The 16,482-nt window shown below is 31.1% G+C and overlaps 2 protein-coding genes across 2 annotated transcripts; both read right to left on the bottom strand.

Annotated features, from left to right (window-relative positions):
* Window positions 1-1,074: 1,074 nt before the first annotated feature.
* Window positions 1,075-4,777, bottom strand: LOC145000997 (small ribosomal subunit protein bS1c-like). Its single transcript, XM_078960313.1, has 7 exons — window positions 4,404-4,777; window positions 3,552-3,827; window positions 3,327-3,407; window positions 2,930-3,211; window positions 2,292-2,402; window positions 1,490-1,576; window positions 1,075-1,342 (listed from the first exon to the last, which is right to left on the bottom strand). The coding sequence occupies exons 1-7, from the start codon at window positions 4,707-4,709 to the stop codon at window positions 1,238-1,240; spliced, it is 1,248 nt and encodes a 415-aa protein (XP_078816439.1). The 5' UTR covers window positions 4,710-4,777; the 3' UTR covers window positions 1,075-1,237.
* Window positions 4,778-15,495: 10,718 nt separating this feature from the next.
* On the bottom strand, window positions 15,496-16,482 carry LOC145001790 (uncharacterized). Its single transcript, XM_078961138.1, has 4 exons — window positions 16,283-16,482; window positions 16,041-16,191; window positions 15,691-15,961; window positions 15,496-15,606 (listed from the first exon to the last, which is right to left on the bottom strand). Exons 1-4 carry the CDS (start codon window positions 16,411-16,413, stop codon window positions 15,533-15,535), a joined length of 627 nt encoding a protein of 208 aa, XP_078817264.1. The 5' UTR covers window positions 16,414-16,482; the 3' UTR covers window positions 15,496-15,532.

The raw sequence follows: 16,482 nt of genomic DNA, 5'->3' as shown, positions 1-16,482 counted from the left end.
AATCAAAGATAAACACCCAACCACAATCACATCTTCGTGTCATTTTGGAGTATGTATGATTATACCTAACGATTACATAAGGTCATCTCCGATACATTGAACTCTTAAGAGTTCAGTGGATTGGATTATCAACATTCCACTAACTATACCATTTTATCTATTAAACTCTTAAGAGTTCAATGCAATGCCACATATATTTTTATAAATAATATTCATAAATAAAACTAGAATATCACATTAATTAAAAATTCAAAGTTATAAGTACTAAATACTCCAACTGTCCCATATTAATAGTCCATGTTTCCTTCTTGGTTTGTTCCAAAATAATAGTCAACTTCTAAAAATAAATATTTTTTTGACCAAAATACTCTTTATTATTAGTTAGCATACCATAAAATTAAATGCAACAAATGTTGGAATTAAATGCAACAAAAGGGTATAATTGTTATTTCATGTAATAAAGTTAGTGGTAATTAATGTTTCCTTAATTTGTATGTTTTTTGTTTGTGAACAATAATTTTGGGAAGGAATAAGTATTAATTAAATATTACAATTTAGAAATTAAAAGTTACCAATAATACATTAAATAAATAAGATGTTATCTTTTTAAAATATTTTTAAGATTTATACTACATTTTTTTATTGTTTAGAATAAAAAATATAAATTAACTTAATAAATTAAATTATTGAATATAAAATAAAATAAATTAGAAATCAAAAAATAAAAATATATAGTTTGTTTATTGCAAAAATAATAAAATAAAATAAAATAAAATGTTACTTTCTATATAAATTGTTATATTAAATTGAGAAAAAAAATCCTATTACACGGTTGAATGAGGATTAAACCGCCATTCATTAAACTCTACCTAAAATGCCAACTTTATTTTGCTCATTAAACTCTCCATTGAACTCCCATTGGGGATAGCCTAATACTACATCAACATCTTTTACAAAGCAAAGTATAGTATTCACTACTTGAGTCGAAAAGACTATTATGTATCATAATTTGAATCAAATCCCAACCAAAATGGCCAATAAGATAATAAGATCTTGAACTGCGTTTGACATGCATTAAACTGAGATAAAATTTGCAATTATCTAGCTCTGCAAAAGAATCTTTCTACATTAAATACAACAACAAGGAGACCGAAATGGAATAGGAAATCACTTTGTAGCTTCCATATGAAGCATAATTATCTTTTTTACATTAAATACAACAAACAAAAAGATACATTTAAACTTCTTCGCCCGGTGGGCTTTCGTTTAAATCCAAACCCTCCGCAGGCAAGTCTGCACCAAGTGGACCTAATGTCCCGTCTGAATTCAAGGTCAATCCGCTCTACAAAAGCAAAAGTATATCTCTTGGTTAAAATTCATTTTATCTATTTGAATATTATAGCATCCTACTTTCATTTCTTTTATTTACGAAAAATGAAAGCAATTGAAAATACTATTGTTGTGTCGAAGGGGTAAAATGGTCATATACCTCGGGGGAGAATCTAAGCATGTCGGCCCTAGCCATGGCTTCGGCTTGTGCAATCCTTTGTCTGAAGGTCATAGCCATCTCCTCCGCCTGTAAATAACAAGAGAATCTAATTTATCAATGATAAATAACATTGTTAAATGCAAGAAATAGCAATGCACTTATATTGATTTGTTTATTATAACATCCTACTTTCTTTTATTCCTATTACAACATCCTACTTTAAAAAATTTAACTCAATTATAACAACATCATTCAAATACAAAGTAATTTTCACTACTAAAATTGGGTAGACTTTTCAAAGTACAGTGTCCTAATAAGAAAATCAGTATAATTGGGTAGATAATTTAAAGTACAGTCTCCTAAATAAGTAAAAAATGAAAGTAAATGCTATAATTTGTTAATTTATTCAAAGTACAATGTCTTAATAAGAAACAAAATTGAATATACGATGTTATAGATATAAACGAAAGTGGGATGCAAAAATAAATAAATAAATATAAGTACATTGTTATTGCTTGCATTTAAGCTCGTTTAGCTATTATATTTAGATCACTGAGTTAGAAATGAAGTTGTCTGGTTTAGTTAAGTTGGGTTTTAAAACTTCATAACCCTACGAATCATGTTAATGAGAAATGCTATTAAACTGAACGATGATTTATTTGCACTCTATCATACTACAGAAAATCATGAAGTGGCTAAATGGATAAAATGAAGAACATTCAAGTGCTTTTGGTATTTTCCCATATTGTAAATGAACAATAAAGATCACTTTAATCTTTATTAAAGCTAAAAAGCTATTTACCTTCTCAAAAACTAACTTCGGGTTTCGAATCATGTCTCCAGGAGTTGGCTCTAGTTTCTTGGTAGATAGACTAACACGCCCTCTCTCACGATCATGACTTAATACCATCACCTGCACACAACAAAATACTCATTCCATTTCATGTTTCCAATGCGAGACATAACAGTAAAGATTGTACTGCGTTTGACATGTATTGTACTTGGACTGACCAAGACTATGCCAACGGGACAAAAATTGTAATCTTTTGTCCCACCTAAAAAGATGGAACTAGGTGGGCTATCTCTTGTTTGCGTAAAAGACGTAAATGCCCTCCTCATCCTCATCATCGAAAACTACTACAGAAAGCATATCTAGTCCCTTGTAACAAATGCAGCCGAAGGCTGCATTTGTTACACTAAACAAGCTTTCTAGGTATATTTTCAATGATGAGGGTGAGGAGGGCATTTACGTCTTTTGCGCAAACAAGAGATAGTCCACCTAGTTCCATCTTTTTTGGTGGGACAAAAGATTACAATTTTTGTCTCGTTGACATCAGTCTCAGTCAGTCCAAGTACAATGCATGCCAAACACAGTACAATCTGTTTTGTTCTGTCCTGTGTACAATGACTAAAAAAAAAAAAAAAAATTACAATTTATACCTTGAGAGTATCACCGGGTTGAAGAACGGTTGCAATGTCAGAGACACGATCATGACTGATTTGACTAACATGGAGAAGCCCATTGACTCCGCCAATATCAATGAAAGCCCCGTAGGGTTTCAGGCTCTGAACCGTTCCAGTCACAACTGAACCGATTCCAAGTTGTGCCTGACTATCAGCCCTGGCCTTACGGTTACTCAAAATGAGTCTTGATTGTTCTTCATCTACCTCCACAAACTTTAGTGGAATTTCTTGCTCAAGAAGCTCTTCCGCATTTGACGTCTGAAAAATTATTACATTACACTTCAATTTTGCATTGAATAGGTGTGTTATAATAACAAAATACAATACAAAAAAAAAATGAAAAGAGGGATGAAAGGAAAATATGGAAACATACAGAGGAAATTTGTGAAAATGGAACGAATCCACGAAGTCCCTCAACAATTGCAACAACTCCACCTTTATTGGCACCAACAACCTTCACAAATACATGAGAAGAAAAAAAAAACAAGAGATTAATCATGAGAACATTTCCATTAAGTGTCACATGGATAAATGATGTTTGTCTTGAATAAGTGTTGTATGAAATGAATAAAGATTTTTTATTTTTTGGACATCTTACCTTACCCTTAAGAACAACATCTTCGGCTTGAAGTTGTCTACATCTTTCCCATGCAAGATCATACTGAATTTGGCGTGAGCTCAAGATTAAGCTATCATCATGTTCATTTTCACCAATAATTATAAATTCATCACGCATACCAGGGACTATGCCTGCTTCTTCTACATGCTTTATGCCATGAATACTTGCTTCTCTAACAGGTAAAAATGCAGAAGATTTTGCAGTTATGTCAATGTATGCTCCATTGGCATCTACATTGAAAACTGTACCTTTCACCTACACCATAGCATGATTGTCAATGCTAGTTTTAAAAGAAAATATATAAGTAAGATGAGATCATCACAATCATAATCATCATCAAATCTCCACTCATGCAAGTGTGGATTCACAAACTTGCAATAAATTTGAAACATGATTTCACTCATTATGATAAATACTTGATTACTTAAACTCAATGTAGAGTTCTAGTTAAGAAACCCAAAAACCAATTTCAACTAAGCTAAATATTGCTCAAATTGTTTCAAAATGTGAAAGTCGCAGTTCTATTGCGAACAACTTGCTCATTTCTAATTATGGTAACTGTATTTGAAAATTATTACAGAATCATTCAAACTTTCTGTAAACTATATAAAAACCATCGAATATTTCTAGCAATTATCCCTTCAGAAACGAGGTATACATTTGCTTATGGACGTCAAGCAAGTAAATTTGCAGCTTCAAAATTTGATGAATTTGAACTGTCTACTCAATTAAATCTTACAATATTAGCTAGGAATAGGAATAGAACTACTTTTGTATCAAAATGAAAAACAAATCCATATGAATATATACTTAAGACACATAGCTACGTACCTTGGATCCGATTTCAGAATTGTAGTCGAACTTCTCGATGGCACTGTGGAAATCTTCAACGGTGAATGCAACACCTTCATACGGAGCTGTGCGGCACCTCTCGTAAGCCTCTTCAAACATCTCTTTCAGTTTCATCCTCTCTCTGGTTTGCGCGTTAGATACCACAGCAGCAGCAGCCTTCGTTGTTTGAACTCTCTTGATTGTTTGATTGATACTGTTATAACTGAAAGAGGATTTTCTTGATAGATGAGTTGTTGAGAGAGATGGGCATCTCAGACCACCAATTTGCTGTGCCAGGGACGCCATTTGTGCGTTTGTGCAAGAGAAACAAGATTGTGCTGAACTGCAGATTACGCCTGTAGTGATTACTGAGCAGTGAGATAAGGTGGAAAGGATTGGAGGCAAGGGGACAAAGAAATTGGGCCAAACCCGAAAAAGCCCATAGTATCTGGGCTAATATTCTAAGTGGTGTCCAAGTACAACTAATCAGATTTCTTAAAGAATTAAAAAGTATTTTTTTTAAAAGTCAATTATTATATTGTATTAATTTTTTTCGTTATAATTTGGTCAATTAGATTTCTAAATAGTTTTTATAATGTTGACTAGAGATTTAAAAATTAAAACCTAAAAGTTGGATCGGAATGGAAATCGGAACCGAACCAAAACCGAAACCATTAGAACCGCAATCTGTAGAACCAGTCCGAGCTCCGGTTTAAAGAATAGATTTATCCGGATTCTGGGTAATCTGAGTTTTGGGTCTGTCAGGTTCAGGTAAACCGAGTTTAAGAACCGGAACTGATTTCTATGAAAAATTTAAAACATGCATATCTCATTCATTTGAAGTTAGATTGACGTGAGATTTTTTCTTGAGTGTAGTTTATAGTTTGTATATGATTTTAGACAATAATTTGTCATTTTTGGTTTCATATTCGTTTGCAATCCACCAAATTCGGGAAATCAAAACTGAAATTTTTAAATTTTTTTGTATTATGTAAAAGTTTTAAAATATGCATATCTACTTCGTTTGTAGTTGGATTAGCAAACGGTTTTTTTTAACGTTTAGTTTAGAGTGTGTACATGATTTTAAACTATAATTATGTCATTTTTGGTTTCATATCCATTGACTTACAATCTCCCAAATGTTGAGATATCAAACTGAAAATTTTCTGTTTTTCAGTTTCTTTTATTCGATGAAATTTTAAAACATGCATATATAATTCGTTTGAAATCGGATTAGCATGTGGTTTTTTCCAACATATAGTTTAGAGTTTGTATATGTTTTTTTACTATAATTATTTATTTTTAGTTTAATATTCAATGACTTACTTTACCTGGTACCAATCGACTCATTTTTATATTTTTGAATTTTTCGGTTCCAGATCCACTTTACCCGGTACCTTATCTGGAAATGGTTCCTATATACCGGTTCGGTTTCTGGTCCTATAAAATCTCGTTAACATGTTCTTGGTTTTTTCAGGTTCGGGTCTATCCGGGTCGAGTTTAACCTACTTTTTATCCCTAATGTTGACCATTTAACCTTTCGACATAGTTATACGTTGACATGTCATGTTAATGTGTTAGTCTTTGGTGATGTGGCAAGATGGCATAACACTATATGCTTATGTAAAGTTGACATAGTATGATAACATGACAAAAATGAAAAAAGTGGCCCAACATTAAGTTTTCATCTTTTTCAATTCTTGCATTAAGTTTTCATTTATTATAGATTTTAACACTCCATTCTTTGTTTCACATTAGATATCGTTTTTCAATTTTCATTCAATGTTGATAATTCTCCATTTGAAACCGTATAAATAATTTGCTTACATTTGAAATTGTATAACCTTTTTTTAAACCATATTGTCTGTATAAACACAATTTTTTTACATTTAAATTGTAATACTATGTATAAATATTTGTTGTTTATATGATAACTATTAAGTTATAAACTCATGTACTACACAGTTGACAAATTCAAAAATAGATAATAAGAAAAACATAGTCTTTAATCATAAAATTTAAATAGTAAGGAGTAAACACTAAGGATTTTAAAATGATATTTCCTAATAGGATTTGAATGAAGTAAGGAATAATTAGGCACTTTAAGTTTGTAGCAATATTGTTCAAATAACAAAAAGATGAATTCCCAAAGACTTATTTATATACAATAATAGATGTTTATTGATAAGTCTATTATCCTAATCTAAAATTAATAATTATAATAGTTTTGTACTATTTTCTCTCGATAAGAAAACATGCAACTGACCATGAGTGAGAACTAGTCGTCTTGGAAACAAACTAATATTGGATAATGATTAGATTTCACTCTTATTTATTGTCATAAGAAAACATACATCAAATATAAATTGTTTTGTTTGAATTTCGAAAGGAATCCATTTTGCTTAAAGGTGTAAAATGCATTCTTGGACTAAACGGTCGATTTCCATTATTACTTCATATATAAAACATGCTTCTATAGTATGATTATATAATGATATCGTGTGTACCCTAGTTCCATTACATAAACCATTCATACTAATATCTAAGATAGAGATATAAGGGTAAATGCACAACAAAATTATCCGATAAATTAGTAGTGTTAAGTGGAATCATCAAATATGAAAAAAAAATTGTCAAATGTCAATAAGCACATATTTCTACAAATGACATGAATAAGGAAAAATGTTCATCAATCAATATTCAAAACTTTAAAAAAATATATATAATAATAAATAAAACTCAAATTGCATTTAGAAAACTTAATTATCTTATTTGAAAACCTTTTTAATCATGTAAGACTAACAGAAGAAAATTAGCAATAAAATCACTCAAGCTAACTAATTATAAATAAACAAAAGAGAAAATTACATAATGATCCATGTGCTTTAGCGAAATAAGTATATATAATCCAACATCAACAAAATGGACAAACTTGGTCCTTATGTTTTATTGATATTATGGAGATAGTCCTTCCGACACATATCATCAAAAAAAAAAAACAATGTTAAATATATGTGAATTGGTATTTTTACCTTTTCTTTTTCTTTTTCATATTTTATTATTACTTCTCAATTATACGGACCATTTATAATTGAGATATATTTGATAAGGTCATAATAGTCATATTTTTTGGGTTAGGGATCAATACTTAAAATAGTTAAAGTTAAGGATTAATTTGGAAAAATATCAATAGGTTTTGATGATGGATGAGAGGTGTTTGGGATCAAGCAAAGTCGTGGGTTTAGAATTTATTTTTCAAAGTGTAGACTCGTCTTCTCGGTTTGGTAGTTTTATCTGATTTTTTTTATATTGGTTGACAAGGCAAATGACATTGATATTTCTTGCATGTTTTCCTTATAAACATGAGCCACTCTTTAAGAATTGAATTTGATCACAATGATGATGTGAAATTTCATTGGTTTTACAATTGACACTTGATTTACCTTTTTACCCTTTTATACACGCATGAAGCAGATTTTTCTCGGCCTGTCAATCGGCCACTACCTGATAACGATGATGCATTTAATTGTTTGTTTTTTAGGACTTACGGTGTAAAGTGTTCCCCAATTCCTATAGATAAAATGGTGAATGTGATTGTGAAACGATTCTTTTTTTTTTTTTTGCGATGTCAATGTATAAAAAAATAGTATTAATTCTATATTATTAAGTTGTGAACATCAAACATGTTTTTTTTTCTACCTAAAACCATCCATCATGGCCTTTGTTTTTAAGTTAAGATTTTATTGTTCGACAACTTCTTCTCTAAATATCTCATATCCTTAGAGCATACAACAAGCTTCTAGATGTGAACAATAGACATATCCAATTAGTCTCAATATGCTTTTTCAGTTTGATCATAACAAGCTTCTTGCTAAAAACTATATTATTCAATGTGCTTTAGCTAGAATTGTATTTTTGGTATTGAAAATTTGGGGTAAGTGGAAAAAGTTATTAGACATTGTCTTTTCTGATGTATCATTCTTTTTTCTTTTTGGTAATTATTATTTACTTGGTTATAAAGTCTTAATTATTGTATTTGCTTCATATTTTAGCCTTAATTAATATTGTTGGAAAAGTGATGGCTATCTTCATGTTTGTTATATGATGCAATGTTTGTTTGTTTTATGATATTTGATTGATGATTGTGATGTTTTTATGAAATGACTTTTTGCAACCGAAGGAAGTGAAAAAGATGCATTTGAAGAACAATGGAAACATAATTTGATTTGACCTATACAATATAATATGAAATTTATTTGTAATACTTAATAATCATTATTTTTAATTTAATTCATCTTATTCGTCCGTCTCTCTCTCTCTCTTTCTCTCTCTCTCTCTCTCTCTCTCTCTCTCTCTCTATATATATATATATATATATATATATATATATATATATATATATATATATGGGTTTTTAAAGTTTTAATGAACATCTTACTTTGTTTGTGTACCATTTGTATGTGATCAAAAGGGATTAGTTGCAATCGAATAAAAGCTTATAAAAAAGTTAGCAGTTGTTGTATAAAGAATCGAAAATATTAACAATCCAGTAGATAGATTTATGTTTAAAATAAATAGCAAAACAGCTAATTATTATATATCTTCACGACTTTAGTCATGCATTAACAACCAGGTAAATTTTAGTTTTAGTTTTGTGGTATTTACTAAAACCTATATAATAAATATGATCAATTATAAAATGTTGTTTTATTAATTACAATTACATAACATAAAAAATCACAATATAAAAATATACATAATACAAACAATCTTAATGAAACTACGGATAAAATATAAACAAAATCATAATAGACTCAAACTATAGGATTCGAATCATGAAGTATAAAAAGATTGAACGAATAAATTTTTGTCACAACCCAAAATCAGAACGGTAGAAACGTTTGGGGGTGGAGGACGTCATGTTTAATATCACAAGACATGCATCATGGTAAGCAAAGTAATGAACAACCATTTCATTAGAAAGAAAGTGTTTACAATGTGTGTGTTCACAAAACATAGAGTACATAAGCAAATAACAAAACAATACTTGAAACTATATTGCTCCATCTTCTAAATTCCCAGCGCGAGTACCTGTCTACTAGTTTCCTGAGAATACAAGTTATTTAAAAGAGTTTGTCAGCAATTAAGCTGGTGAGTTCATAAGATTTTAGTGATGTAAGTAAGTTGTAGAAATTTGTTGTAAAATGTAGTTGAAAAATGTAGTAAGTTATAAGTTATGTAAAGTGGAAGTTATGTGTAGAAAAGTTTGCATGTTCCTCTAGAAAATCCTATATTTCCTACTTAGATGAAAGATATGTAAAAATGATTCTACAATCCTTTCTATGAGTACTAAATGAATACAAGTTATATAAAACTCGGAGTAAACAAACATCGACTGGGCGCTTCTGCCCTAATTCCACAACCAAACAAGGAACAGGAAGTAAAGTGGATAGCACACATCCCATTGTTTGTTAGGTCTTTATTGTATATAACCCTAGTGTATTTGCTTGTTACTCATGGAGTTAATTGTAATGGTTCCTTTATATTTTATGAAAAGATTCTTTAAGAAAACCCTTATTTCTTATAGTAAAATAGTGACCACAGTGATTACTTCTATAATTACTTAGTTTATATTGGCTATATATAATCCAATATTGAATAGATAATTAATTGGGTGAATTTGCCATAAGCCCACAACAAAACAAGGAACAAGAAATAAGGTGGAAAACACACATCCAACGGCCTATTGGGTATTAATGATATATAACCATGATGTATAAACCAAGGTATTACAAAGTCAATCACCTAAAGTCCTTTAAGTCTACACTGGTTTAATAAAATGGATTAAACCCTTTACTGGTAAGTTTCTAGTTTTGTATATCCAAAGTTCTGTTTGAAAAGTATGTTTTGTACTAGCAAAAGTGTGCATTGAATTAGTATCCTATGACTTGACCCATACCTGGTACCCCTTATGATGACTTAATGTGTACAAAACATATATATAACTAAAATCGAATAGATAATAGGTTGGGTGAATCTGCTCTAAGCCCACAACCAAACGATGAACAGGAAATAAAGCGGAAGGCACACATCCTCTTCCCTGTCGGATACTATATATATATATATATATATATATATATATATATATATATATATATATATATATCCCTTAATGTATACATTAGGGAATCATAAGGTTAGCATTATGGTCCTTTTCTACTGAATGTACTAGACCCGACTGTTCTATTTGTCGTTTGTAAATTGTAAATATTGTAGTATATTATAAAGTGACTACTAATGTATTAATTGCCTTAAATTGAGTATTAAGGTATAATGTGATGACTAGATCCCATACTAAATGCTCTCCCTGTCAAAAGATTATGGGAACCAAACGCGACGTCTGCAATAATTGCAAGCCGTAAACATCTACATTAAGATTATGTGATCATGTATACCCAATATAACTATCATCTTTTGTTTAGAACAATGTGTTAGTGATTCATTGGTATAGTTAGATCCTGTAATTGTTCCATGTTATAACACCTTGTTATGTTTGTTTTGTTATCGTGTATTGTATCTTCCTCCGTGTTTATCTTTATTGTGTGTTCTCTTATGTTATCGTGTATTGTATCTAGTATGAACTAACTCTCTAAACTATACCCTTTATAGTTTACTGGTATTTTACTTGAACTGTTATTGAAAAGACTCATTTTACTACAAAGTTATGCTTGTACTTTAAAAACGGAGTTTTGTTAAACTATAAAGCAACATAACTGTAAAATAGTTTTTGAGATGTTTTGACCACTTATAGAAGACATAAGCAACATTTTGAACAATATTTATAACAAATAATTACATAATTATCATTGTGTTCAACTTGTATCCCCCCCTAAAAGCATTTAAAACAGTTAAAAGATTCATTACGGGGTATGAACTCACTTGATGTGGGTGATTCAAACGGGTATGCATGTAAGGATGAGAAGTTCTATGAATGAAGTCCCGAGACACAAGTCCTAAATGACATATAATGACACATATTGGCATGAATATAGTGTTTATATGCAACTATATGAAAGGAAACACCTTCCGGGACTAGGAAACACTTTGACCAAGTGTTGGAATCACATGTGATTCAACAAAGGAAGGTAGATGGCACTCACATGAGTTTACTACCATGGGTTTACAGCCCAAGGGAGTTTACGGTCATAAACTTATGGTCAAACATGGCTAAGAGTGAGTTTGAAGGCTAGGGATGCTTTGGGACTTTTGTTCTATACTTGCATGAGAAAGACCACCTCAAATGAGGCTTTTGATGAGTTTACGGCCCAAAGGGGTTTACGATCGTAAACTCATGGTCATGATGGATTTGAGTGAAGTTTAAGGTCCTTCAATCATAAAGGAAGGGTTCTGGGTAACTTGCCTTGCATCCTATAGGGTTTATGGTCCAAATGGGCACCTAAAAGGGGTTTACGACCTTAGGAGATGGCCTAGCCGTAAACTCTATTTGATCTTGTGTTCTTGATGTTTTCAAGTGTCTAAGCATGGATACTAACTAGATATGAAGTATAGGGAATAACACTTGTGATCTAGAAGCTTGAAATGGTTGATATTAGCTAAGAACACTAGTGTGTGTTCTTGGTGTTCTTGGTGGAACTTGAATATCTATACAAACATGATTTTTATGGATAAAATCAGGAGATGATGCTAGTTAAGAAGGATTAATAACAACTGAAGAAAGAACACTTACGATTTTTGAAGATCGGGATGATAGTTGAGAGAGAATGAGAGAAAATTGGCCAATGAAAGGATATATATATATATATATATATATATATATATATATATATAGAGAGAGAGAGAGAGAGAGAAAGAGAGAGAGAGAGAGAGGTGAGTTTACGCCCCCTTGAGTTTACGGCTATAAACTCTTGGTAACTTGGCTATAAACTCCTCTTGATGGAGTTTAAGGTTTGCATGTTACACTGTGGTCCTAGCTGGTACTTCCTAACACTTATTCCTTAAGTGTATTAGGCTCAAAACTCCTTAGAATGACCTTTAACCGGGCTAGAACTCCGTACTAATGAGTTTGACACCCAGTTGAGTTGATTGACTGTGTCTTCAAAGCAAAAAATTCTCGGGTTGTCACAATTTTGATGCTCGATAATAGTATTAGAGAATACCGACTGTCGAATGGATTACTTAATTGTTGTAATTGTTTTTATATAAAGATTTTGGATTCTTTTATTGAGATGTTCCCTACTTCCGCACCAAATGATATTATCTCAATGTTGTGTGTTCCTTTGAACATGTCGGTAATTAGACGTGACACTTAAGCATAAATTATAAATTAACTCTAGCCTATGCATGTGTTTTGGTCTTTGATTAAGAATATGAAAGCACCGACTAATCCACGATTTCATATTTCTTTTAGTATGAGTTGGTGACGAAGAACAAGAAGTTGTCGATTGAAGTTTTATTCAAATGGCTTATGACATGGCTGCTTTTCGATTAATGCAATCTTTCCATTTTTTGCATTTATTCGAATACTTGACGACATGTCTATTTTTCGATTAATGTTATCTTTTCATTTTTAGCACATTATTGGAGGTTCTTTAGAGTATATTGTCAACAAAAAATATATCAATGAAATTAATGATCGGTTGATCGACATAGAAATAGCAATCGGTCGTCATGTTGGAAAAAAAGTATGTTAAGAATCCTTCTTTATCCATCTAAAAATGACATGTTTCCTCTTTTATCCATCTGATGATGACATGTATACATACATTATTGATATAATTTAAATGGTCATAACATTTGTCCATTCATTTTTTGTATTTGGAATATGTCGTTTTCCATGTCATTTCCAAGTCTACGTTGATTCAGTTTTTTATAAAAAAACATATTTCTAAAATGGAAGTATCGAAAAAAAAAGTATGCTAATGAATTGAAGACAGAGTTAGAAGTCCGAGTTATAAAAACTTCCAAAATCGTAGGAAAAAAAGGTTTGGGTTGCTTTAGTTTTCTTCTTAATTCAGTTCCCCAAACTCATATTTAAGTTTATTTGATTTAATATTATGTTAATTTTACTATCTTTTTTGTGGAACTAACTTGGTATTTGTTTTCCATGCTAAAAGGATGAAGCTTTTATTGCTTGTAGAAGATTCCACTTCTCCAAAACCTTCTTTACTTGTAGTTGGGGAAAAGTCGGTATTTTCTTCTTCGTTTCCATCTATAAATTTGTTTTAAATTGTAACTTTTCACCGTGTTTTCCAAGGTGTTGGATGTCGTTGACTATTAAGGTAAATTGCTCAATTTAGGCTGGTTGATTTGGATCTGATTGGGTTAGGTCAGACAAAAATGTCTGACTCGGTCAACTCCATGTGTTTGATATGTCTTCTTTTTGCATCTGACTGAGTCAACAATGTCGTCTGACTCGGTCGACACAAAAAATCTTACTGACTGAGAAAGTATGAAATCGATTCCACCATTTCCCTTGAATCAGCACCAACCTCACATTGTCGTTCCTCTTAGCCATCATTTTAATCCCTAGAAAGGGAAAAAGAAACACGAACAGAGGCAGCAAACAATGTGGTCTGGTGGAGGATTAGCAAAAAGAAACACGAAAGGGCCAAAGGGGAAGGTAGGGTAGAGAAGATTAGACCGGTGATGGCAGATCTGTCGAAGGGGGGTTGCTCCGGTAGCTCCTGTGTTGCTTCTTCTTTCCTGATCAGACATAACGCGAAAAGTTTGTTGCCTCTTTGATCTCACCGGAAAAAAGAGGTGCAAGAGGTTGTTGTCTCTTTAATCTTGTCGGAAAAGGAAAACAACCACCAACAAGTATTTCATGTTTGGGTGTGGCTTCTTCTTTGACTCTTTGACAGTAAGGAGGAAGAAAAAGAAAGAGAAAGACAAATGAAAGAAGCAACAAAAAGTATACATGTTTTTTTGGATATCAAATTATCAATCAGGAAGGAAAAAGACAAATAAACAAAATGTGTATAAGGTGTACACGACATCATTACTAATATTAATATTACTAGGTGTAAGATCCGTGTATTACAAGGATTTTATTAAAAAAAATTAATATAAATTGTTAAGAATTACATGTTTTTTAGTAATAATCTTACATAAATACAAAAAATCTATAATGAATAAATTAACTATTTCAATAAATAAACAAATAAAATAAAAGCTACATACTTATCAAAGATGATGACAATAATGATGTAGACATTAAACATTAATTAATAATTTTTGGCACTTTGTAGATATTTGGTTGGTTTATCATTGGAAATAATTTTTCAACTTTGAAAAAGTGATCATAAATTGATTTTTTTGTCTTTTGTCATTGAGAAACACATGGAATCCAAACAAATAAGGGTGGTTAAAACTCAATTGAATATGCTAACCCTTAGATGTATACTTAAATAGAGACAACCAATATAATATCATAGGTAAAAATCTTACCTTGGTAGCAAGTTCCAAATGGATACTTTTATTTTTAGAGTCTACAATAGGGTATGCAGCAAAATCATAATACATCAGAGTTGGGAAATCAAATTCTAATGCAATTATGAGCTAAAAGGGTATTATGGTAATTTTTTTTAAAAAATACGCATTTGTAGGAATAGTTCATGTTTAACCAAAATGTATATAAAAATCAACAAATGTGACTATTAGCAAATTATTGAGTAGTTTTGGACCAAGGGTTACATGTTGATTTTTTTAGTTAGAATTAGTTTTCTGAGCAAGGGCAAAACAGTCACATTTGTTGCAACTTTTTTTACAACACATAGTCACAAAGCAAAAACATTGTACTTTCCTTTGTAAAAAAATTTAAAAATCATATTTTTATAAAGTACAATGCTATTTTTCTGCATATTTTATAAAGTTTTGTTATTAAATTTCATTTTTCTATAAAAGGACCAAAATGCACTTTCTCCATAATATGACACTGTCTACGATTCCAGAAAATGTAACACTGTCTACGATCAGAGAAACATAATCAGCCATATCAAGGACAAAACATGCATAAAAATATTTTATATTTAAGTATTGCTATATGTTCGAGTTTGAATCCCAAGTGGAAGGACTTAGGATGGAATAACTGCCAAGCTAATCAATTAAATTTATCTGAAATAGTGAAACTTTGGATCTGCTAGACATTTTCCTGTTAGAATATTGCTGATATTGATCGATCCTGCTGTTGCACCATTAATAAAAATATTAATTTGTTGATTATTAAAGAGAGTAATGAATATGTGAAATAGTGTAGTAATTTATTTACCACTTCCTTCTGTTAAAGGATCATCAAAATCAACTTTACAATATGAAATAATAAGATCCTGATCACTTGTGATATATATATTGTTGGTGTTGCAATCTGGATGCCATAATAAATGATCTTCAAATGATGTCACAAGCTCCCCACGAAAATTCCAAACATCAACTGTTTTGTTCCTGAATGTCAAGAACAGCTGCTTCTCATATAGAAAGATGAATGCTGATGGTGTCATGAATTCTGTTCTACTCACTTCTGTTAACTCAGAATTACGTACCTAAATAAATACATAAACAGTGGTGTCAAGATCTTTCAAATGTTTTATTCACAAATAGGTAAAAAGAATAGATTCTTACATCAAGAATATGAAGATTTTCATTCTCTTGTTTCACAAGAAGCTTTTCGTTAAACTGTTCGATGAAATCCACCTTTCTATTTCTATGAAGGAGATGATTGAAGGTTTTCAAAACAGTTCCATCTTCAACTCCAAAACAGTTCGATGAAACCCTAATTAGCAGATCAACGATTAAAGTTTACATCTGATTGGATTTGCTCGAGGATAAGGAAATTAATGGAGACGAAAAACATCGATGATTACCATAAAAATGGGGATTTAAAACAACATCCTTCACCCGAAAGATCAACAATGCTCGGATCTGCGCTCAGCCTCGTCGGAATCTCAAAAATTGAAGCTTTTGGAGTTGTAATCTCCTGGAAGAGATCAATCATGATCTGTTCTGGTTGTTGCTTAACAAGAATTATTTTACCAAAATTCGGCTTCTCCTTCTTAGAGGGTGT

The sequence above is a fragment of the Lactuca saligna genome, chromosome 6 (genome assembly GCF_052625555.1).
Source record: "Lactuca saligna cultivar CGN05327 chromosome 6, ASM5262555v1, whole genome shotgun sequence".
NCBI lineage: Eukaryota > Viridiplantae > Streptophyta > Magnoliopsida > Asterales > Asteraceae > Lactuca > Lactuca saligna.
The sequence above is the reverse complement of the archived record's forward strand: the minus strand, read 5'-3'. Positions and strand labels throughout refer to the sequence as shown.